Raw genomic sequence first — 26,601 nt, forward strand, 5'->3', positions numbered from 1 at the left:
TGATTTGTCCCGAGAACAGCTGTTGTGATGTAGTTGCACATTCAGGTTTAAGCCAGGAAATCTTTAACAGACAGGTCTAGCTGCCTGTTCTGATACTCATTTAGCGTTTTATTCCAATAAACAAGTAATAATGTCACTTCATGTTGATTGTGCCTGAGGGATGAAACTAAAACAGGGAGATATTTTTCTTCTCTACAGGAAGTGTGGAATTATTCACAGCTCTGCAGCACATTTAAATTATGTCGAACTTTTGAGAGAACATATACGCTCATACATACCTGCGACTACTTTGTCGAGGTAGGACATACTGTTGATTGCTTCGTAGGTGACTTGGCCATCGTGCTGCTTAAGGACTGAGTCAATCTCCTCCTGCAGACGCGCTTGGATGTCCGGATGGTGAGCCAGCTCGTGAAGGGCGAAGCTCATGGTGGTTGACGAGGTCTCGAAACCCGCGATGAAAAACACGAACGCCTGGGCTGCGACGTCGTCAATCGATAACTCTGAAAGAGAACGGTAAGTTTTACGTTCATCCCTCTATTTGTAAACGTTTTCAGAACCAAAGTATGAAATTAGTATTTATGAACTCCAGTAAATGTGGGGACGTCTGCTACTAAACTGTTCACATCAGAAAGGAACTACTGCGTATTCCCTTTTATATTTCCATGTCCGAACATCTGTAGCTGTTGTTTGCCACTTCAATTGCAATCGATTTGGAAACCACAAGGCTTCACTTTCAGGCACATAATCCGGGATTGAATGCGTCATATCTGTTGATTAATGGGCCAGCCGTTGTGGCCGAGCGGTTCTAGACGCTTCAGTCTGGAACCGCGCGACCGCTACGGTCGCAGGTTCGAATCCTGCCTCGGGCATGGATGTGTCTGATGTTCTTAGGTTACTTAGGTTTAAGTAGTTCTAAGTTCTAGGGGACTGATGACCTCAGATGTTAAGTCTCCTAGTTCTCAGAGCCATTTGAACCTTTTTTTTTATATTAATGGATGAGCTGCCTCGCGTTCACGTGATACATGTTTGCTTCTCATAATTCTTTTACAAGATGACTGTTTTTCACAGGTGACTTCCTCTTTCTCTGGACATATGGTAGCGAACTTTGGATGTTTAAGTAACATGAGATTAGTAGTCAACATTTTTGTTTGTGCCGCATTAGAGAGAAACAGAAGCTATGTCTGTTAAGTTTGTTAATACTGATCAAATTTCATATTAATGGGACTGAATTAATATGAGATAATCATTAAATTATAAAGATATACTAATGAGAAACTAATATTCTTTTATTTTAATTCTATCTTTCTGCAATCTCTGACATAAATGATTGGAACTGTTTGTTGTGTTACATTCACATATGAATAGGTAGAATTACAAAGTTTACTGTTAAACAAATTTTTACATGTCGTTTGGAGAACCATTTACATGTGACAGAGGGGTGTCAGGGTCTCTACTGATGTTCCGACTGCAAATTTCATTTATTCAACTGAGTGTAAGCAATATTACTTTGGATTTAATGTACATCCTACTGTGGGACTTAGAGTTCAAAACTTCATTGCTGAATGACTGAAGTTGTATTTGTGCAATCGAGTACTCATCTGGTTATACAATATATTTTTTACCAGTTGGTGAGTTTTGTATCATTAATGATGTTCACTACTGATGTTGCCTTGCGCTGTCGCAACGGGTGTTTGGCTACAATAGAGTACAGGGGGGTAACCTCATCAATTCCACAGTTCTATAAGCTATTGTGTAGCGTAACTGAATATATATTTCTTATAATAATGGCGTGTGACGAGGGCCTCCCGTCGGGTAGACCGCTCGCCTGGTGCAAGTCTTTCGATTTGACACCACTTCGGCGACTTGCGCGTCGATGGGGATGAAATGATGATGATTAGGAGAACACAATACCCAGTCCTTGAGCGGAGAAAATTTCCGACCCAGCCGGGAATAGAACCCGGGCCGTTAGGATTGACAGTCTGTCGCGCTGACCTCTCAGCTACCGGAGGCGAACTATATTTCTTATGTAACATATGTAATACGATAAGCTACTGTGTAGCATACCTATCTTTTTAAAATTTCTGTATTTATATGTAAGATTTTTCCTCGCCTCTTATTGTGTGTTTAAATGAAAATATAAACACGAGAGTTATGGGTCGTTTAGTTAGATGGGTAACTTGACAAGTTAGAGTAATGTCTTGGAGGCGTAATAGGTAGACTTTTTAGTCCTTATAATCGTACAATAACGATTAAATACAGTTATATAGGTCGGACTTGCAACAATGTAGCAAAAGTAGTAAGTAAAGGCCTCATTTAACCTCTGGGTAATTCCCTTGAAGAGGAAAACGGGCAATAACAGACCGATAGTTAAAGTGAATAAGTTTCGCTCGTCTTATTTTTATAGTTCGTTTTTTTGTTATCTCAGGATTAATTACGTTGACGTGTAATTTATTGTGCTTTACGTTGGGAATGCAGCATTCCTTATGACAAACACACGTCTGGGCCTCGCAATGTTTACTTATGTAGCATTCATCGTAATGTCATGTGGGTGAGCATCTGCAAATTGTGCCGCCAATAGAAAAGTGATTTATGCTTATCTTGTAAAGGACGACCTGAACTGTCTGCAGTCACAGCGGCAGTGAATTATACACTGAAGCGCCAAAGAAACTGGTATAGGCATGCGTATTCAAATACAGAGATATGTAAACAGGAAGAATTCGGCACTGCGGTTGGCAACCGCTGTATAAGACAAGTGTCTGGTGCGGTTGTTAGTTCGGTTACTGCTGCTACAACGGCAGGTTATTAAGATTTAAGTGTGTTTGAACGTGGTGTTACAGCTGGCGCACGAGCGATGGGCCGCAGCATCTCCGAGGCAGCGATGAAGTGGGGATTTCCTGTACCGTTTCAAGAGTGTACCGTGAATATCAGGAATCCGATAAAACATCAAATCTCCGGCATCGCAGCGGCTGAAAAAAGATCCTGCAAGAACGGGACCGACGACGACTGAAGACAATCGTTCAACGTGACAGAAGTGCAACCCTTCTGCAAAGTGCACCTGATTTCAATGCTGGGCCATCAACAAATGTCATCGTGCGAACCATTCAACGAAAAATTGTCGATATGGGCTTTCGAAACCGAAGGCCTACTCGTGTACCCTTGATGACTGCACGACACTAAGTTTTACGCCTCATCTGGGCCTGTCAACACCGACATTGGGCTGTTGATGACTGGAAGCATGTTGCCTGGTCGGACCAGTGTCGTTTCAGATTGTATCAAGCAGATGGGCGCGTACGGGCATGGAGACAACCTCATGAATCCATAGTCTCTGCATGTCAGCAGTGGACTGTTCAAGCTGTAATGGCGTTGGGCGTGTGCAGTTGGAGTGATATGGACCTCTGATACGTCTAGATACCACTCTGACAGGTGACACGTATGTAAGCATCTTGTCTGATCACCTGCATCCATTAAAGTCCATTGTGCATTCCGATGGACTTGGGCTATTCCAGGAGGACAATGCGACACGACATGCTTCCAGAATGGCTACAGAGTTGCACAGGAACACTCTTCTGAGTTTAAACACTTCTGTTGCCCACCAAACTCTCCGGATATGAACATTATTGAGCAAATCTGGGATACCTTGCAACTTGCTGTTCAAAAGAGATCTCCACCTCCACGTAGTCTGATGGATTTATGGACAATCCTGTAGGATTCATGGCGTCAGTTCCCTCCAGCACTATTTCAGACATCAGATGAGTCCATGCCAAGTCGCGTTGCGGCACTTCTGCTTACTCGCGGGGGCCCTACACGATATTATGCAGATGTACCAGTTTCTTTGGGTCTTCACTGTAGGTAAGTCAGCATATGAGCTGTAAGGTACTGGTTGAGCAGTTTAACCCATTCCTGAGATGCTACAGATTCTATACCCTGTGACCTAGAGCGATAGAAGCTCGCCACAAGGTCACGCGAATAAAAGGAAAACAAGGTCGCGAATAAAGAACAGCTTACTTAATGAAAATTACTAGGAGTGGTCCAGCTAAGCATGAAAGTATGGGTACCGCACCTCACACTGACATATTGATAACAAGAGTCACCAAATTATGAAAGGAAACCAACAGTCACTGCAACAGTCAAACTTAGTACTAAAAGACATCAAAAATATTTTACCCACCGAATCAGGAATACAGCCAGTTATTAAGTGAACAAGGGTTTAAAAATATGTACTACAGTCTCGGCCCAGGTGGATGGATGCATGAAAGAAACTATATAAAACTGCATCTTGAAAATATCCAGTGACTGCAAAAAAATTAAAGAGTTAAAGAACGATCGTGGAAAAGTGTGAATTAACACCAATTCTTTCGTCAAAGTGCATGGTAAGTGCAGCTAGCTGTCTGTGAAAATTAGATCAGCACAACAAAACCCTGATGCGAAGTAAAAGACATTGCGCTCACGTGCAAATACGGACCATGCTTTCCATTCTATAGGTGTAGGAGAGCAGAAGACGGCTGCAGTGGTGGCTGAGAAGTTCAGACTTATTAAAAAAATAAATAAAAATAAAAAATCCTCCAAAGAGCAGCAGTAGAAAAGTAGAGGCCTTTTCACACCTAATCACCATGAACAGGTGTTGTGTGTATCACTGTGACCCCAAGACAAAAGAGCAAAGGGTGCAGTGGAAACGTGTGGATTTATCATCGCAGAAGAAGGCGAAAAGCTAACCCTCAATAGGCAAGGTTATGCTGAGTGTTTGGAACTGCCATGATGTGGTGCTAACAGGCTACGCTCATGGGGACAAATTGTCACATGAGTTTATGGGAGGCTATGACTACGATGCGTCACGGTAAGCATTGTTTCTGAATGACAACGCCTTAACTCAATCTGTGCAGGATGCAGTCGGACATGTTGCTCCTTTGGGGTATCAAATTTTTCATGTATGTACGTAGACGTCCGCAACAAGGGGCGGGGGGGGGGAGGGGGTGGAGCAACAGGCAACAGGAGGCACGTAACCACCCCACCCCCCCTCCTTTTCTCCTCTCTGAAATCTGGAGTACATAATTTTCAGTCCCCTGGAATATAAGAAGTTTTTTGTGTCATCTATAAATTTTAGTTCATGCCATATCTCGAAAATGACCAACTGTTTTGTATAAGAAAATGGCAATTTTAGAGCCATGACTCCTCTGGAAAAATTTCTGCCAATGCCCATTTGCATGTATGTCTTCCGCTCGGTTGTGCTTTGTACTGAGTAGTTACCAAAGTAGAATGACGTCAATGTTATATAAAAGAGAGTGTGAGGGCTGGACAGATTTCCCAGGTCAAAGCGAAAATACTTCTTCTTAGTCAACGTCAACACAATGTTCCAACATTTGTTTACATTACAGCACATAGAGGTACAATGGACTGAATAAATGAACAAGCAGAAGTCGTTACTTACTCCAGGCATCTGCTTCCGCATCCTTCAGCTCTCCCCCCTTGTTGCCGTCGATGCTTCCCTTATTCTTGAGCTGGATCATCAGTTGCATGAAGTCGTTCCTCGTTATGTTGTTCTCCTCCCTGTACTTCACTGTCTCTCTCACCATACTACGGAAGTACTCCGAGACGAGTGAAGAACTACTTTTCATCCTGCGGAAATAGTAAACGACTTCCAGTTAAGGACCTACTCGTCACCACTAAATAACTGATCAGGTTTCCTAGAGTGACTGTGAGATTACAACATATGAACAGCAAATAGCCCACATGCTTCTGAATTTTTATTTCTATGGTGTGCGTCACGCGTAAAGGCGCGTCTGAGAGCAGCAAGAACGACAGAGAAAGAGCAATAGGATAGAATGGCGAGGATGTTTGCTTGCGCATAGTGGCAATGGCCTTCATTGTTGCCACGTCTTACAAACGTTTGACGTAGACAACGATGGACAAAAGTGCGGCGCCACTAATGTACGGCCGCCTCGCACTCTGGGAAAACATTTACCGCCATACAGCGCTGTCATGGCAACGTGTCCCAAGAGCTGCTACGTCTCATTGGTTACCAGAGGTTAATACAGGGAGATGCACAGATCTGTTCAAACTGTGGCAACCTGCAGCGTGAGGTACACTAGTCACTATACTCTTTCAGAGACAAACTCCATTACTCCAGCAAGAATCTTTCACTTTCTAGCGCACTGCGTGCTTTTGCGAAACGTCCTGGCAGATTAAAACTGTGTGCAAGACCAGGACTTCAGCACTGAACATCGTCTTCCCAGGCAATGCTTTTACCGCCTGAGCTACATACCACTCACGGGCCGCCCCAATGACTTCACTTCCGGCAATATTCTCTAATTCACAGACGCTCTCCAGCACGGCTTGCTGGACCAGCACTCTCAGAAGTGAAATTTCAAGTTTGAATGCCTGTTCAGCACACAGACTCAATCTGCCAGACAGTTTTAAAGACACATTATCAAAAAATGGCTCTGAGCACCGTGGGACTTAACTTCTGTGGTCATCAGTCCCCTAGAACTTAGAACTACTTAAACCTAACTAACCTAAGGACATCACACACATCCATGAACGAGGCAGGAGTCGAACCTGCGACCGTAGCGGTCACACGGTTCCAGACTGAAGCGCCTAGAACCGTACGGCCACACCGGGCGGCTGACACATTACCCCTCAACCTCTTAGCATCACCGACAAAGTGCGAACTATGGTGCAGGACGGTCTACTAAAGGTACATAAAGTTGCCATCCTGTGGGCATATCAGACGAATTAGTGCAGTGACGTTTACTTGGAGAGTTAATACTACATGACAAACTCGCCTGGATTCGAATTAGATTCCTGGCCTGGTAGGGGATTCTGTCCGCCCTGGGACTTGGTGCTTCCGTTGTCCTCATCATTTCATCATCATTCGGGAAAGTGGCGGGACTGGACAGTGGAAAGATTGGGAATTTGTATGGGCGCTGATAACCAAGCAGTTGAGCGCCCCACAAACCAAATATCAACAACAACAAAAAAAAAAAAAACTCCCGACATGCACAGCGACGCGAGAAGTGTGGTGAGAGGGCATGGGGAGAGGGCCACGATGGGCTGTCAGACTTTGGCCTGATCACTTGTTTGCTTGGACTGCCAGTCTGCACTGGTGTTAAGACCCATTTCCGCGGGCGACTTTCAGTTCTCGATCTATTACTCCTGGAAGTTGAGTCTACAGCAGCGCCCCCATACGTTTTATTCCCGAGCTGAGTCTCGCCCGTCACGAGTGGTCGTTCTTGCTTTACAAGCCAGTGGCAAATTTACATGTTCTGTGACAGCTGCACTGTGTGCAGTTCGACATCTGAACGGCGCAAATGAGGTTATGAGGAACCACCCTTCTTAAGAAAAATCGAAGTATAGTAATAATTGCCGTCTGAAAGCAGTGGGAAACTACAACCGTTAATTTCCCTGAAGACGTGAAGGCACAGAGAGCTGCATGAAACCAGCCTGCAGCACAGCAGACCTCTCAGTGATGCACAATGGCTGTTCTGTAGCGCCTGCCAATGGAGTTTGAAGAGCATCTCTGTAATGCTCTCGTCGTTACTAAAGAAACCCGTGAGTAAACACTCTGCGGCTCTAAAGAGAACGATTCATGTTTTGATGTACAGTTTGCTAGTAGCGTTTTGGAATTGAACCAGCGGAACATGTGCGCTCTAGGCGAAGATGACCAAGCCTGATGGACAATCTAACATTGCAACATATTCACTGTTTTGGTATAGCGAGAGCTTAGTTCACTTGGTAGTCTCGCCCATAGTTAACGGCTATTGTGAATTGTATGAGTTTATTTTTTTGTGTGTGTTTTGTTCTTGGAACTGCTGTGGCCGCGCTATGTGGTAATAAATCGAGCATCATACAGAGGTTAATTATTATTTCTGTAGAATACAGTTATACCAAGCCTACACAATGACTTTCGTGTTAATGGTATCTATTCTCCTCCGACAGCGACTGCTGGCTTCGGTTTATAAAGACGCGTCAGTGATGTAGGCACATCTAACTACTGTGGTTGCTGGGGATTATGATTCTTGTTGGAGGTGACACATCTCACCCGACACTAGGCTATAGTACAGTTGCATCTCGCAACGCGTCATGTACCTACACTGACGGAATCGGAGTACGTTACACCATCAATACCTTGGCTATAAAGCTACCAAAATGATAATTCAGCAGTTCACTGACTGTGGAATAAGTTGATTAAAATTTCATCCGTGTGTGAGCTTATTTTCAGTACAAAAAAGCAGTTCCTATAGACGAAGAACGGTGTAAGTACATGTTAGCTCTTGAGGGTGGCCAGGGCCGCATCTGTAGTGGAGCAGCGTGGCAGGAACAGAACAGCGCCATATGGCGAGCGGAGCAGCGCTGGCGACACAAACCAGTGCTGTCCAGTGCTCGTGATTATAGTGGCGCTGCAGGCAGAGCGGCGCTAAGCAAGTTGGACATGCTTGTTTCTGACACTTGCCACCAGGGCATTCGTGTGACTCCGGCGCCGTTAGTGGCAACAAAGGCAGCAGTCAAGGTAGCTAGACATAAAAGGTAGGCCATTCTGGCAGTGTCCGCTAACAATTTACCCACAGTACCCTTCGCGCTGTGACGTCACCGGGCAGAGAGCATTGAGTACAGCAGCAGTGTGTTAATTATACATAGACTTACTAAATAAAAACTAGACCGCGCATTGGCGCTAGTGTCGCGTCTCCACATTGAAACCGAGCGAGGTGGCGCAGTGGGTAGCACACTGGACTCGCATTCGGGAGGACGACGGTTCAATCCCGTCTCCGGCCATCCTGATTTAGGTTTTCCGTGATTTCCCTAAATCGCATCAGGCAAATGCCGGGATGGTTCCTTTGAAAGGGCACGGCCGATTTCCTTCCCCATCCTTCCCTCACCCGAGCTTGCGCTCCGTCTCTAATGACCTCGTTGTCGACGGGACGTTAAACACTGATCTCCTCCCCTCCCCTCCTCCACATTGAACGTGATAGAAGGCGCCATTTGCAGGGAAACATTGCGTAAACATGGTTCGTTCGTGTGCTAGTTTTAATTGTAACAGTAAGAATGGAGGCAAAGACGAAGACGGAAACAATGTTACATTTCACAGGACAGTCATTTCTGGTTGTTTGTTACTGTCTATTACTTGTATATAGTATTTTCATGGAGAAATAATACATCGTGAGCGTTTGTTTTTGTTTAGGTTTCCCCTTACAAATGATTTTCTAAATCGGAAATGGATAGTTGCTACTCGGAGAGAGAACTTCCAACCGACAGGAAATCATTTGCTGTGCTCTCTTCATTTTGAAGAGAATTGTTACATGGAAAATTATGTAAATAGACGTCAACTGAAGGACGATGCTATACCGACAGTACCTGGATTACCAAATCATTTGTAAATGGTCTGAAGTGCCATTTCTTTTCATAGCAGGAGCCGTTTTGTTGTCATCCGCGGCATCCGTACAGCACAGCGGTACGTCGACGATATTCTATAGGACACATTCTGAGGCATCAAGGGATCACCAATTTAGTATTGGAGGGCAGTGTGGAGGGTAAAAATCGTAGAGGGAGACCAAGAGATGAATACACTAAGCAGATTCAGAAGGATGTAGGCTGCAGTACGTGCTGGGAGATGAAGCAGCTTGAGTGCATTCATCCCCATGAGGGTCACGCCTCACACTGATTCTGACGATGGGCAGCAGTTCTGAATGAAATGGACGTTTAATCATTTAATACTCTTCATGCGATGAGTTTGACAAACATCGAACAGAGAGCACTTACCTGTTCAGTCAGTGCATAATCAATGGATCTGGTATGGGTCGCAGCCGTTCTGGTGATTACCTTAGTAAAGTCGGCAGTTTTGGATGTATGGAGGAGACGATTATGGCGAGGACGTCCAGCACACCCTGCGAGAAGATGCGCCGCCCCCACTGGCGGAACTCGTTCTCCGGGTCCCGCTGGCAGCTGACTTGTATGCCGAAGGCGACGGAGGCGATGACGTCGGTGGTGTAGCGGGCGCTCAGCTCCCGCATCTCCAGCGCCTCCCCGCGGGAAGCCGGACCCTCCAGCACCTCCGCCATCTCGCGGCCGCAGTCCGCCATCGTCTGCGAAGGCATGGGTGTACGTCTTAGCTGACATCGACTTATGTGCCTCTGGCCGTCAGCAGAAATTTCTCCAAGATACGAAAGTTGCCATTTTTCATACCACCGAATCGCTGCATTTGAAGATGAAATGTGCTCCAGTCACTAAATTTGACGAAATGTACACAAAACGTACTGTATACTAAACTGTTGTCGGTCATCACTTCAATATACAGGGTGATTCAAAAAGAATACCACAACTTTAGGAATTTAAAACTCTGCAACGACAAAAGGCAGAGCTAAGCTCTATCTGTCGGCGAATTAAGGGAGCTATAAAGTTCCATTTAGTTGTACATTTGTTCGCCATTTCAGCCAATAAAGTTTTTGGTCCCTTTTTCTTCGAAGGTGCTACTGTAACTGGACTACAGTATCTGGAGATGTTAGAGAATTGGCTGTTCCCTCAACTCGAAAAAGAAGCACAACAATTCATATTTCAGCAGGATGGAGCGCCACCACATTGGCATTTATCTGTCCGTAACTACCTGAACGTCAACTACCCGAGGCGATGGATCGGCCGCCAGGCAGCCCGTGACAGATCACTTCATCACTGGCCTCCAAGAAGCCCTGATCCTACCCCCTGCGATTTTTTCTTATGGGGGTATGTTAAGGATATGGTGTTTCGGCCACCTCTCCCAGCCACCATTGATGATTTGAAACGAGAAATAACAGCAGCTATCCAAACTGTTACGCCTGATATGCTACAGAGAGTGCGGAACGAGTTGGAGTATCGGGTTGATATTGCTCGAGTGTCTGGAGGGGGCCATATTGAACATCTCTGAACTTGTTTTTGAGTGAAAAAAAACCTTTTTAAATACTCTTTGTAATGATGTATAACAGAAGGTTATATTATGTTTCTTTCATTAAATACACATTTTTAAAGTTGTGGTATTCTTTTTGAATCACCCCGTATTTTTTAAGGTAGATTACTTTTATCCGCAATGCCAAGCCTGTTTCACCAGGAGGCCTATACAGGGTCAATAAGAACTCCATCAACCCTTATTCAGGGATACCTTCTGAGTATTTTGGTGTTAGGAACCATCGTCTCCAGTGGGTTGTTACATGGTTACTGCATTTCGCTTGGTTTGGGTATGCACTGTGCGTCTTGTTCGCTGACAGTACCTACTGTTGACAACAATAGTGATCTCTTTAAGTCATTGCCCTCACGTCTCCATTCAGTACTACAGCAGATCCTCGTTATTTTGAAATCGGAAAGACTGAAAACTTGGTTAATCCACTGCAAACGACAAATATGAAGAAAATAGATCTTGAAACATCTTAAGAATTGTCGAATAATTACCTACTTGTGTAGTACAGTCACGAAATTCATACTTTGTGTTTGACAATCTAGCATATTCTGATTATTCTCTAATCTAGTAGGTTCTTTGTTGCTGATGATCTGTATCTGCTCCGCCATGTTAAGGGTAAGCTCGCATCGGCGGCATCGGTAGATTTCCGTCATCAGTGAGCAAGTTCTGCTAACTGAAGTTAGTATAGCTGCGAACATTTTAAAAATCTGATCAGCAGTAGTTCTACGCTGATATTTATCCACTTACGCTTCAAACAATACGACATATGGTTAGTAACGTCTCACTTCAAAATTATCAGCTCAACAATCCAGTGCCAGCGATTCTCTCCCGTCTCCAGAGAGTCTAATTTGTTTATTCGACCTAAAATCTCACAGAAGAAGTGATATGTCTTTAGTATTCAGACTATTGCTTATTTGATTGAAATAATTCTGGACTACATCATAAAATAGATACGACAGGTAGCACATCTTAACTCTTCGTTGCCTCTTGGTACTCCTAAATACCACCTCTTTCAATCCTTATTTTCTCAGGATGCACACGTATTTCCCGTACCCTTGGGTGAAGTAAGGTTTAAGTTCATGTTTTTCTTGAGTCGGCAAAATTTCACTGCCTTCTAGATCTTATTTGCTGTCCAAAAAGTGTAATTATGTAGACTGCAGAAGATTCCCATTGGAGAGAGAGTATTTCTTATTTATAATGTCGTTCAGTTCTTTGTACTTTTTATGTTTATCAGTATAGATATGATGAAGATTGGCTTCTGTATTCTTCTTGTGCACCTCTTTTGTTAAATCTGTAATTTTTATCTACGACGTAAGCAAAAAATCGTGTGGTACTTTGAAGTACCGTCTGGCCACTTGGGCATATTTCGCATACTGCTGCATAAGCGTAGCTTATTGCTTTCTTTTACGTTTTTCGTTGTATTTTACTAGTTTTGTAGAGGTATTTGCGTAAAGATCAGACTACTTTTTAGTGGTCGCATGATTATAATTTTTGTAATTTTTTTCAGAGAAGTGCCATTTTTCGAACACCGAAAATAATAAGAGATGACGAAATTCTTCTCTTGCCAGGAGATAATCATGTTACAGATAGAGAGGATGATGAAGGCTTTTATACTGATGCAAGTGGCTTTAATAATTCGACTGTTTTAGGTTCTGGTGCGATTTCTGAAATTTTTTTAGGTTTTAGAGCGATTTTTAAAGATTTAGTAGACTGTGGAGCAGTGGTTTTTGAAATCAGTTTATCTGAAATTGTAAAGGATTCTGAAACTCAAGGGATAATTGGTTGCTTGCATGAAAACCCGTGAAAAAGTGAAAAGATATCTGAGCGCGAAATTGACAGGAGGTAGAGACAACGATCAGTTGATACTAACACCCCAGTCCACAGTAGCCCTGATGGTAAGTAGTTTTATGGCAGTTGATGTTTCTGTAGATTTAATTCTGGAAATAATGCTCATGTATTTTTCTTTCTGGACCCAATGGAGGAAACCTGGGAGCGTGTGAAACAGTTACAGATGTGATGCTAGTCCTTCTTTAGCCATTCTTAGGGGATGTAGTGTACCAGAGTAACCTCCATGTAACTCATAAGAACAAAATTTTGAGCCTCAAGAAGAAAGAGCTGATATCTTTCATTAGAAGAAATTTTTTCATGGGGTACCATAAATTTCCATAATGGAAACACTGTTGGTCGTCTAGTGATGACCTTGCTGTTCAATTGGTAAAGAAACACAATGACTTGTGACGAGTTCGATACAGTGATCTCTAATTTACATTGGAATGATATCTCCCCTGCATTGCCCCAAATAATACTGACAAAGCTAATAAAGTGCGTCCTATGATTTGTTTTACAAATAATCGTTCCGCAACATTGTATGACGGAACAGAAGCATTGAGTGTAGATGAGTCAATTACTTTCTTCAGAGGGAGAGTCCGACGAATCACTCCAACCCACTGAAGCCAGTGAAACGCAGTTAAAACTGTGGTGTGTTGCAGACCAGAAAGACTACATTCTTGCCGTTGATATTTATCAAGAGAGAAATGCAGCTCTGGAGAGATAATTTGAAAATTATGAATTAGGAGAAAGGGTAGTTTCAGGATTATCAAAATAGTTTTCGAGAAAAAACAGGAGACAGTACTTTGAACACATTTTACTTCCATTGCGCTGCTTGAAAGGCTAAAGCTAGAGAAAACTTCGGCTTATGGGACGATGAGGATCAATAGAAAAGGTTTCCCATCAGGCCTTTCGATTTCTAAGGAAATGAAAAGAGGTGACTTTGATTACAAGGTGTCAACCTCTGGAATTGAGGTATTTTGTGTAAAGACAACAAAGCTGTGTGTTTGGCTTGCAATTACCATGGTAGTGAAGTAATATTCGTGCCCAGAAATCAAAAGTATGGCACCAAAATCAACATTCAGTGCCTAATTGTAGTAAGGGACTACAATAATTGTTACAAAGGAGGTGTGGACCATTCCGAAAAAACTGTTTTGCTGAATTCCATTTAGTAACAGTGTAACTACCTTCTTAATATTCATAAATCTGTAGCCTTTGTGCATACTAACACATTCTGTTTTGTTAGTTACAATACGTGCTATACTGGGAACTGTAGATCAGTGAGTCACTGGACGGCCAGTTGGTACTTGGTGAAATAATAAAAAAATTAAGATAAAATTTTTAAAATTAATCTCTGTTATTTTATTACTACTTGCTGCTGTGTTCAATAAAAAACTGAAAATATATGTGTTTTTGATAGTTCAGGACACTAAGGGTTAAGAGGCTTAACTATTGCAACAGCAGGTTGTCCGTGCAACGTGTGTTGTTACTCGGAGTGTTACCTGATATGCCTGCTGATAGCTTTCCTTTGAAAGCCTAGCACCAGCACATGGTGCCTAGTGAAAACAATTGCAGATTGCGCTTCGTGCATCTCAAGCAAACTCATACTACCTCCACTAAGTAAGTGATCGATTATTTTTCCCTCATGAGTAATTGGCTGCTCACTAGACTTCATCACTGAAATAAATTTCATCATTTCCAGTTTCGCATACTACAAATCCATTGCGAAATGTCACAACTGCAATATCTACATACATGGAGGCTTGGAAATACAATAAAGTACAGTAAAACACTCCGAAGCCTTTATTTTCGTATCTTTGCATTAATCTTTCAAAGTTTACGTCCCAAAAAAATTTGCGTAAATTAGGAAACTATTTATTGGATGTTCTAGTAAGACTGCATTTGATTCTCGGTTTTGTGTAATATGAAACATGCGTATTGACGAGCCTAAACTCACTCACAAATCATGCGCAGCTGTCCAAATTTTGTCAGGTCAGTGAAATACGAAATTTATGCAGTGACTCGCAAACTTGTCTGAGGAAAGAACACATGCATTTTTTACAGAGCATACTCTTTCCTGTCGGAGCATGTTGGCAATTGATGCCTCAGCAAAAAAACAATGTATAAATACCAGACAACTACCAGCAGAAAGTAGGTGATCGTGTTGCTGCTGTCCTTTGTGTGTGTGTGTGTGTGTGTGTGTGTGTGTGTGTGTGTGTGTGTGCGCGCATGTTTTTAAATTTACCACCCACCATCTTTCATTCTTTTGCTTTCCTACCCATTTAACAAATACCATACATTCATCTCTTCATGATGTCTTAATGAATGGGGTGTGGCTCGTGATGTCATCAGTATGACTTCTTTGAAAAAGGGATGTGGCTTATGACGCCATCAAAAGTCAATGACCTCATCTCAAGATCAAAGACCTATGTCACGTGACTTCACAAATGTAAACAAAATGCACCATAGTTCTCATAGCCCTACTAACAGTTACTGTGGACAATAGCCTCTGGCAGCACAAACACAGGAGTGCAACGCCAGCTGCTGAACATGCCTCCTGAGGAAGATTAGGACTTTCAGTCAAATAGCATGGAAGCCACCTCGCGTCAACGTTTCTGTACTGTTGAACACAGAATATGAAAACTGCCAGCTGACTCACCTGGAACATCATCTTCATTTTCCCAGATGTAAATGTGGGCGTCAGCTTCACTCGTAGCCTCCGCCATTTGTCCCCACGTAACACGAAAAGATGGTGGTTCAGGGGCTCATTTTCATTTACTGGCACTGCTCTGTCTTGGAAGGTCCAGAAATCTTTGACGAGGATGCTGCGGATCAAATCTGGGTCCATTACCACCAGGCCTGGACGGTGGAAGAAGTACGTTCCGAAGAAACGATTGCCTGGAAAAAAAAAAAAAAAACTACATCTACATGGATACTGTGCAAATCACATTTAAGTGCCTGGCAGAGGGTTCATCGAACCACTTTTACAATTCTCTATTCTTCCAATCTCGTATAGCGCGCGGAAAGAATGAACACCTATATCTTTTCATACGAGCTCTGTTTTCTCTTATTTTATCGTGGTGATCGTTCCTCCGTATGTAGGTCGGTGTCAACAAAATATTTTCACATTCGGAGGAGAAAGTTGGTGATTGGAATTTCGTGAGACGATTCCGTCGTAACGAAAAACGCCTTTCTTGTAATGATGTCCATCCCAAATCCTGTATCATTTCTGTGACTCTCTTTCCCATATTTCGCGATAATACAAAACGTGCTGCCTTTTTTCAACTTTTTCGATGTACTCAGTCAGTCCTATCTGGTAAGGATCCCACACAGAGCAGCAGTATTCTAAATGAGGACGACAAGCGTAGTGTAGGCCTGTTACATTTTCTATGTGTTCCTTCCAATTTAAGTTGTTTGTAATTGTAGTACCTAGGTATTTAGTTGAATTTACGGCTTTTAGATTACACTGATTTATCGTATAACCGAAGTCTAACGAGTTCGTTTTAGCACTCATGTGGATGACCTCACACTTTTCGTTATTTAGGGTCAACTGCCACTTGTCGCGCCACTCAGACATTTTTTCTAAATCGTTTTGCAGTTTCAAATAACAGACTACATTGCTTCTAAAAGGAATATCTGTCATACTTTAGTATCTCCGCCTACCGCAAGTATCGATCATGACACAGACAGGCCACTGCCTCCGGCCGCAATAGGCATATCACGTTCGCCGCGCCACTCGTTCAGATACGAGGCCGGCCGGGCACCCAGCAATGACTCGTTCTGCTCTGTTCAGTCTCTGGTTTATTTTTCTAACACTATTAGTTGTACGTTATCTGTGATACACGGCACTCGGGATAGGTTTTCTGATTATGAGTAGGTCAACATACACCATGTGCATGGGTTCACTGAATGCAATAAAAGGAAAACACAGTGCAATGCTGACCTGTTCCGAAAGCAACTGAAGCTTTCGTATTACTTCTGAGGGTTGTTTCATTAGTGTGTGTTACATATTACAGACCTCTTTATTGATGTGGAGGTATTTTGACAGAGACGAAAGATGTTCTTTTTGTGGGCACATGGCACATAGGGCATACAATAAAGATCAGCAGTCATGTAGGAACCAGGGATCGCAAATGATACGAAAGGGGGCTATAGTCAGAAGAGAGCGTTGTTATACGAACACGAGTGGAGCGCATGCAGACCATCACCATTCACGCCGTGTAAGCGTTGGAAGTATGTATAGCGAATTGGCTGGGATGGGTTTGATTTATGCCGCGACCAACTGCAATGAACAAGAAGCTGTGCAATTGTATCATGCGAAACATCCCGAAAGAGAGATGCTGTGATACGCATTATTCGCCATTACTGCATCGCCGATTGTCTGAAACCGACTCGTTCGGTGTGCTCAAGCCGGATGCTGGTCGCCAACGAATAACACGGACAGTTACAGTGAAACAAAACATTCTAGAGTGTGTAATGGTTCTTTTATTTACGTGACCATTACGGTACTCCAACCCTAGTTCTCGATACCAGTAATATCGTACTACTTTTCTGCGAAGTAACAAACATATTTTTGTGACAATATTCACATGTGGTTTTATTAATGTATAGGTACTCCGATGTATCGATATATTACAGCGATATTGTGTGTTTTCATTTCTGTGAGACTTCCATAATCTTTGACTTACTTGTAACAGTTTTGGCGCGAATACGCACAGAGCAGTCTTTGTTTCACTTTGCAGAAGTTAAGTTGTTACTTCATCAGAAGTAAAAAATCTAAAATTACATCATGCAGTGGAGATTAATAAAACAATTGTGCCAAAGGCGTCGTCAATAATTAAGACATCTTCTCCATTTGTACAACATGACTATGGGCACAGGGTCAGTGCGAACAGTTTAGCACCAGTACTTCGCCTATGAAGTGGAAATTAAATATATGAAGATTGATACAAAACTCTTTTCTTGATGATGTGACAATTAAGAAGTATATGTGAATTTACGAGAAGTTTAATAAAAATGTGGATCGTGAACACCAAGTCAAAAATCATTTCTACCATACCACTGTGCTGATCTGGGATTGTTTGATCATTAAGAATTTCCTGAAAAACGCATTTGTTAGGTCTTCAAATATTGCTAAAATACAGATCTGGACCTTCTAGCAGTCAAAGTGGAATCACCCTAGAATCAACAAGATGAGCCATAGCAACTTCGACGAAATCTACGTGGGAATCCATTCAAGATAAGTGCCAAAATTAATGACTTTTTTATAGTGACTTCATTATTTCCATTCTGACGATACTATCCACAGTCAATAACTTTGTTGTTGCCCGATAAAGCGAACATATGCTGCGTGAGCAACATTATTAATCTGATTTCTAACCTATTTTGCAAGTGGTGATATTGTTAGAGGTGGGTGCAGCATACACCGTCACTAAGTACATGAGGTATATACCACGCCACTGATATCCTCATCCCCTCCGTCTGGCGCATTGTACACGACGAAGGACTGCATCCCTTTCATTTGCAATGTATCGGGACATTGCGACCGGGAGACTACAACGAACGCGTGGAATTTCCGTTATGGTTTATGCAGAACTCTGCTGCAGACCGATGGTTCACAGTGAGTGTCCTCTTCACTGATGAAGCTGCGTTCTCACTTGACAGTGTGATGAACGTTCAAAACCTGCATACATGAGCGGATGTGAATCCACATGTAGCACTTAAGCATGCCTCACAACGCAAATTCAGTGTTGACGTGTGGGCTGCCATCGTCGGAGATTGTTTAATTGGGCCGTACATTCTAGTGGCCGACTTCACGGTTGCACGTATCTCATACTCCTGCGAGAGGTAATGCCGTATACGCTGAAAGATGTTCCCATGGCTCTTGATCGCTGCATTCGATTTCAGCACGTCGGAGGCCACACGCACTTCAGCAGACAAGTGAGCGCACATCTGCAGGCAACTGTTCCCGACCACTGGATTGGTTGTGGTGGGCCGGTCTCATGACCGCCACGATCAGCCGATCTGTCCCCAACCGATTTTTTTTCTGTGGGGTATCTGAAGGGCCTTGTGTATGAAACAGTTGTTACATTGCCAGAGGACCTAGTGGGCATGATTGTTGTGGCAGCAGCATGTCTTCGAGATACACCAGGTAGCTGTGAGAGGGTGCGCCGTTCAATGCAGAGCCGACGTCAGGCGTGTGTCGATGCATCTGAACAAAACTTTGAGCATCTCCTATAGTGGGTGTCCATTTGTAACATGTGACTAAATAACTTCACCACCACGTAGTAGCCGCAGTTGGCCTTTGTGATCCCGGTTCCTATGTGTTACTGATCCTTGTTGTAAACCCAATATGCCACGTCAGCTTGTAAACATTTACTGAATCGCCCTTTGTAACACTCCCTTGTCGCACCCCCCGCCACGCGCACACAAATATCCTTGCTTCTATTACAAAAGTGACGATAATTTGATGCCTCAGGATAAAGTCTATCAACCATTCTCTTCTTTCAGACAAGCTGTGTTGAATGTTGGACGTCTATTACTCTGGTGTGTGCATACACAAGCTCTAATGAGTCTGAGATATTATTATCGCTAGTATTAGCGAGCGAGCAGTTGTCGAGGGGAGTCGGAAGTGTTCGGACGCAGGGTGCGGTGGAGTGAAGCTGCGAGGTCGCAGCCTGCCGTGATCGTTCTAGTAGTTCCGGAGGAGAGTTTGGTATTAATAGAAGGTTGTTTTTATTTTTGGTAATCTGCCTTTCCGCTGCTCGCAGTTGTTGGTTGCTTCGATACTGGAGAGAGTTTGTCAGATTTATGCATGCATACACTCAAAGTATTATTCGTATATTTGTTGTGGCCAGAAATGTTTTTATTGAGTATTTAGTATTGTGCAGTAATTAAAAGACATTTTGAGGTTTCTCAGCTTTTAAATCATCAATTTTCTGAGTATAGGAAAATTAAAAGTTTTTATCGGTTTCTTTCATTTTTCTTTACATCGCTTAAGTTGACCAAACCCCTCCTGATCGTTCAGTTTCTGTGTATAAAAATATGGCAGTATTTATTGTAATTAGTCATGCATGGCACCCTAAATGGCTCGCAGTATCGCTATTTGAAATATTTTTTTCATGTTTCTGATCACACAGTTGCCGCGGCAAGGCGAGGTAAATGTCTGTTGCGTATAAGAGCTTTGCAGAAATGTTGTTAGGAGATGTTAGAGGATATTTTAAAACTCGCAGACAGATGGTTGAGAATTGATTTCTTTATACCTCGTGACAGGAATAGTTTTCATACTGATCAATTATCTGTTTTATTGGTTCAGTCTCAGGATGGTATCGTTGTCAAAGACGGAACTTCGCACACAGAACTCCGTACAACTATTAAAATAATTACGTGCGCGTTTCAGTGTCACAAACCTGTTTTCACCCTAATTTGATTCAGAATAATTAATTACATGATCCCCTCATCTCATTTTCATCATTGTTCTTAGCTTTTGGGTCACCAATTAATATATTGGGTGCAGCCATGTAAAAATTCAGACACCTTCCTTTGCGACGAATGAAGCAAAATCAAATTAGCGAAGCGGAATTTCGACAAGGGGAGACCGCTGATAACCGCAAATACACTCCTGGAAATTGAAATAAGAACACCGTGAATTCATTGTCCCAAGAAGGGGAAACTTTATTGACACATTCCTGGGGTCAGATACATCACATGATCACACTGACAGAACCACAGGCACATAGACACAGGCAACAGAGCATGCACAATGTCGGCACTAGTACAGTGTATATCCACCTTTCGCAGCAATGCAGGCTGCTATTCTCCCATGGAGACGATCGTAGAGATGCTGGATGTAGTCCTGTGGAACGGCTTGCCATGCCATTTACACCTGGCGCCTCAGTTGGACCAGCTTTCGTGCTGGAGGTGCAGACCGCGTGAGACGACGCTTCATCCAGTCCCAAACATGCTCAATGGGGGACAGATCCGGAGATCTTGCTGGCCAGGGTAGTTGACTTACACCTTCTAGAGCACGTTGGGTGGCACGGGATACATGCGGACGTGCATTGTGCTGTTGGAACAGCAAGTTCCCTTGCCGGTCTAGGAATGGTAGAACGATGGGTTCGATGACGGTTTGGATGTACCGTGCACTATTCAGTGTCCCCTCGACGATCACCAGTGGTGTACGGCCAGTGTAGGAGATCGCTCCCCACACCATGATGCCGGGTCTTGGCCCTGTGTGCCTCGGTCGTATGCAGTCCTGATTGTGACGCTCACCTGCACGGCGCCAAACACGCATACGACCATCATAGGCACCAAGGCAGAAGCGACTCTCATCGTTGAAGACGACACGTCTCCATTCGTCCCTCCATTCACGCCTGTCGCGACACCACTGGAGGCGGGCTGCACGATATTGGGGCGTGAGCGGAAGACGGCCTAACGGTGTGCGGGACCGTAGCCCAGCTTCATGGAGACGGTTGCGAATGGTCCTCGCCGATACCCCAGGAGCAACAGTGTCCCTAATTTGCTGGGAAGTGGCGGTGCGGTCCCCTACGGCACTGCGTAGGATCCTTCGGTCTTGGCGTGCATCCGTGCGTCGCTGCGGTCCGGTCCCAGGTCGACGGGCACGTGCACCTTCCGCCGACCACTGGCGACAACATCGATGTACTGTGGAGACCTCACGGCCCACGTGTTGAGCAATTCGGCGGTACGTCCACCCGGCCTCCCGCATGCCCACTATACGCCCTCGCTCAAAGTCCGTCAACTGCACATACGGTTCACGTCCACGCTGTCGCGGCATGCTACCAGTGTTAAAGACTGCGATGGAGCTCCGTATGCCACGGCAAACTGGCTGACACTGACGGCGGCGGTGCACAAATGCTGCGCAGCTAGCGCCATTCGACGGCCAACACCGCGGTTCCTGGTGTGTCCGCTGTGCCGTGCGTGTGATCATTGCTTGTACAGCCCTCTCGCAGTGTCCGGAGCAAGCATGGTGGGTCTGACACACCGGTGTCAATGTGTTCTTTTTTCCATTTCCAGGAGTGTATTACAGGCGCATCACTAGCCAGTTATCTCACACCATAGCCCAGCTGGGCAACCTGAAGTGCGAAATCACGAATGCGGCATATCGATTGAACAGCTACGACTAAGATGGTCCAATTTCACCATATCCAGGCCGCAGCAATGTTCTGACTTGGGGCGTAGAATTTAGTATGGCGGCACAACAAGCACAAGTTAGTCACGTATAAATATTGCTCGTTTTTCAGTGGAGGTATTTTAGTGTGCAGCCGAGCAGCCTGGAGAGGGGCCCTATGTCGGACTCCCATCTGCTTCTCTGGCTGTTCTATGGAACAGGGAGTTCTACCTTGGGGCCTTGGACGCAGCACCACCATCCGTGCTCAGTCTGGTGAGGAGCAATTAGACGCATTCGAAAATCTGGTAATCTGGTGGGGTACCTTATGGGTTCACATATGCTGTGCAGGGCGTGCAGTCGCTCACCCACCATCACCTGTGCAGGCAAATTCCCCGCTGCCTACCCCTGCTGTGGGTAAACTCTGCTGTCGGGAGTTGACACTTCTGCTCAGGGTCTCTAGCATGATCAACCCCGCCATTGCAGTCTTTGGTCGGGGTTGCTGTGGCATTACTGGATTTGGTGCCATAAGATCTCATCCCAAGCTTTACTTCATAGTTTGGGTGAAACTGCATTAGCTGAGGTATAAGGGAGTCCACGTCTGGGAACAAGGGGAGCCATAAACCCCTTCCCCTTCAGGGAAAGGAAAAAATATAGTGTAGCCATGATTTAAAAGCTGGTATTACGTAGTTTTTTAACTGGGTCGTAGCTGAAACTTTCTTACGGATACTTACATGTCACCATTCACCTTCAGAAAAGTTAAAAACACCCAACACTCACAGGTTACCCGTCCCACCCTCCACAAACTATTGTTTGGGTGATCTTGGTGAGGAATACACAGTGAAAAATAGTGTTCACAACTCACAGTATTCTCTTTGTCAATAAAACTGAGTTCATTCATTGTTTCTTTAACACTGTGTCAGCTTAGTAATTGTTTATTATGGAATCAAAGTGCCACGGTGTGACAGCTCAAAGCGAACGATAACAGTAGCTCATGCTAAGTAATGCGTAAACCTCTAGTAAAAATGAAAGTAAATCAAAGTTCATTCAGTGTAAGTTTTAAATTAATGTTCCACACAACGCAGTTTTGTGACTGAAGTCAGCAGAGCTGTTCCGAGCATCATCATCGTCAGTTGCATAGTGCATTACCTGAAGACGGTCTACTACTAGAGGCCAAAACCGGTGACATTTTAATACATGAATGTGCAATCCAGACTATTTTTTTTACTAAATTTACTTTACTGATATCTAGCTGATCCAAACAATGCCATCTAAAATAATGCATAAATTTTGATTTAGATAAAATGGTTTTATGAGTTTTTTTCCCAAAATAGTACTTGCTTTCCGGATATGCCTCGCATTTTATTAATTGTTTACCTGTAGATCCACATTTTTATCTGGAGAATGCATATTATATGATGTATTTTTAAATATATCATGTTTACTAAAAATCTGCCATTACATTCCAATAGTATTCAATAAAACCTATCTGTATACATTTAGTTTGTGAAAATCGCACAAGGCGTTGTCGAGATACTAATTTTCAGAGTTCAGTATAGTTACAAAAGCTTTGAAATTCAATAACTTAAGAACTCCTTTTCAGACCGAAGGCGCGTTTTCACCTACATACCCGTCTTGTTTTTCTCTTTATAACTGTGTTATTAACTTTTCTATAGCTTGCTCGTTCAGTTTTCTTTGAAATTTGTTTTATTTCATACTTATGCTGGTCACTCAGGTCAGCCAAGGAGGTTGCCCTCTCCACGTTCTCCGCCAATGGCAGGAGCGCCTGGGTTCTTCCGACCATGTGTCAGAACATGGGCTTAGCTGCCCTCTCTTCTGTGGACGTGGTATTTCTAGTACTCACAGTGTCTGCCAGTCACTGAGACCCAACGGTGCCACCATCTACAGATAACACCTCAACACCAGAGTGGGGACCGCTCTGATCTCGGCCCACGTAGCCTCCATACCTCTGTAGCTGCAAACCATAATCAAACGTTATAGGGAAAACTTTTCAAAGTCACCTACAGAAATATTGTAGTACAATATGAAGGACTCCTGGCATCTTTATAGGATACTAGGCGGACCTGCAAGCCAGTGAATACCGCTGCACTCGAAACAATGGTCACAAGCAGTTGTTTATAAAATGTCATAGCACTAAACTATAGGACTCAAGGACTTAGCCACATATTAATGTATTAAAATTCATGACTTGTTTCAGCTTTGCAACCATCAACGCATCCAATGAGTACAGCAGTGATGTATATGAGTACAATCATAGTCAATACAGAACACTTTATTAACATAAAACGTGTAGTGGCTATATGCCATTGTGTCATTGAATCTAATGAAGGCTGCAAAACCAAAATCAGCCATAAAGTTTTTTCAACTAACGCATGACCTAGATATCGATTTCTACGATGCAATCCATTACAAAGGTCACATGCCTGCTCTCTCCAGTGGCCTCATTCCATGAAATGCTCAAGCACTATCAACTTTATACGAGTACAACCGTTATCATAGTGAGGTGAAGCAGAAATAGCTTCTCAAACATCCGTCGTAGTTGCAACACCTGGGAGGAGAAGTGTTACCATTTAGCCCTCCTCCACCTCTCCTAACCTAAAATACTGCTTGGGGTTAAGAAATTTTCGTCCGTCAAGTGGACTGACTGTGATATAAATGACTGTTATAGAGATGTTTTTTAAATAATAAGAGTCGCACTTTTGTTGGATCAAATGATACTATGTTACAGAGCATTTCCGGTAAAGACGAATGACGAATACCTGTTCCGTGGTGGGATTTAACTCAAAGGAAATACATTACCTCAATGACTTATCATGGAGATCACAATGGATTTAAGAAATGTTTTCATTTCATCTTACCTTTGAATTGCCGGTATAAGTCAGACGAGCCCACTGCGAACGACCGCTTGCCCAAAATAATATCTTTGGCAGTGCCAAAAGGGAACTGCGGTTCCTGGTAAGGTGCGCCCTTCTTCTTCCAGTACTTGTACGAGTGGGAGAACCACACGTACACTGCCACCACCACCAGCGACAGGCCTACCAACAGCTCGGTGAGCCACGACTCAGCGTAGAAGGCCATGCTGAAAACTCTGAAACAAAAGTAGCTGAATTGAGTTTTCTTGCTTGTCTGTCTAATCGCACCGCTCTTTCTTTTTCTATGAAGCAAAACAAACAGTCGCTGTCGACCAATAGACGTATGTCAAATGAGCGTGTGTGGTAAAGAAATAAAATTGGTGTTCGTAGGCATTAAGGCCATTGCTGCCATGTGTGAAAGAAGTTTTTACCGCTGTTGTAAAAATAAACGTCACCATCATCATCTTTCTACCAGATTAAAACTGTGTGTCGGACCGAGACTCAAACACGGGGCCTTTGCCTTTCGCGGGCAGGTGCTCTACCAACTGAGCTACCTACCGAAGCACGACTCACGACCCGCCCTCACAGCTTCACTTCTGCCACTATCTCGTCTCCTACCTTCCAAACTTCACAGGGCGGGTCGTGAGTCGTGCTTGGGTAGCTGAGTTGGTAGAGCACTTGCCCGCCAAAGGCAAAGGTCCCGAGTTCGAGTCTTGGTCCGGCACACAGTTTTAATCTGTCAGGAAGTTTCATATCAGCGCAAACTCCGCTGCAGAGTGAAAATCTCATTCTGGAATCTTTCTACCAAATAGCATGTTATCTTTTAATGTCCCCCTGCTCCTGCTAAGTTGGTAGAAAAATAAGCTCACTGGACGAATTATGTGTCACCCTCTTAAATAAACACACTTGTCTCTTTGGATCGCTGCTGGCGGTCTACAACTGGCACCAGACGATCATACGACCCGACATCAGTGACAGAAATCATGGCAGTGAAGTGGCGTACATGTCTGTCAGTGTACAGAATCAGCGCAGTGAGATAAGCCAAGTGGAGACAAGGCAGAAACGTGATATAGTGTTTGGAGGGGTCCATAACCTCATGATGAGTGCAACTGGCCGATTTCTTGATGGTCAAAGCATATTGTTAAACGTATCGAGAAAGAATGGTGTATTAATGCGGCTATGAAACTTGGCGTAGTAAGAGGAGCCTTCCTGACACGGACCAGAGATAAGTGCGACACTCTCTCAGTGACAATCGTTTCTAACGCAGCAGGGATTGCCCCTGTCATTGAAGGTAGGTGCATCACAATCAGCTTCCATGCGAAGATTGCGAAGTTGGAGTCAGGTACCTCGCAAAAGGCCATTCATTGTTCATGGCGGTAGCTAAAGCTACTTGAGGTCAATGAGTCGACAGCACAGAAATTGGACGGTAGCTAGTAGGAGACGTGTAGTTTGGTCCGATGAGTCGGGCTTTTACCCATTACCAAGTGATGCAGGACTACGAGTGCCTCAATGGCCCAACGAGGCTTATAACACCAAGTATGGGGAGAGTGTAGTTCAGGCCAGAGTTTGTTCTGTGATCTTTTCGGCTTGTGTTCCCTACAGTGGCTTGGCAACACTCATTCAAGTTACGATGAACACGAACTGGGATGTTTACTTCAACGTCCTCATGGACCAAATGTTGCCCTTTCTTCTACACTGATGAGACAAAAGTCGTGTAATACCTCCTAATATCGTGTCGGACCTCCATTTGCCCGGCGTAGTGCAGCAACTCAACATGGCGTTGCTGGAAGTCCCTTGAAGAAGCATTGAGCCACGCTGCCTCTACAGCCGTCCACAACAGAGAAAGTGTTGCCGGTGCAGGC

At 43.9% G+C, this 26,601-nt stretch overlaps 1 protein-coding gene across 1 annotated transcript in view; it reads right to left on the reverse strand.

Moving 5' to 3' along the window:
- LOC126191512 (probable cytochrome P450 6a14) overlaps positions 1-26,601 on the reverse strand; it is a 67,054-nt gene that overhangs the window by 9,940 nt on the left and 30,513 nt on the right. Inside the window, exons 2-6 of the mRNA XM_049932407.1 lie at positions 24,746-24,975; positions 15,402-15,640; positions 9,811-10,073; positions 5,426-5,613; positions 279-500 (exon numbers count right to left, since the gene is read on the reverse strand). Coding sequence (XP_049788364.1) covers positions 279-500; positions 5,426-5,613; positions 9,811-10,073; positions 15,402-15,640; positions 24,746-24,975 — 1,142 coding nt within the window. The remainder of the gene's footprint in view (positions 1-278; positions 501-5,425; positions 5,614-9,810; positions 10,074-15,401; positions 15,641-24,745; positions 24,976-26,601) is intronic.

Source organism: Schistocerca cancellata, chromosome 6, assembly GCF_023864275.1.
Source record: "Schistocerca cancellata isolate TAMUIC-IGC-003103 chromosome 6, iqSchCanc2.1, whole genome shotgun sequence".
Classification (NCBI taxonomy): Eukaryota; Metazoa; Arthropoda; class Insecta; order Orthoptera; family Acrididae; genus Schistocerca; species Schistocerca cancellata.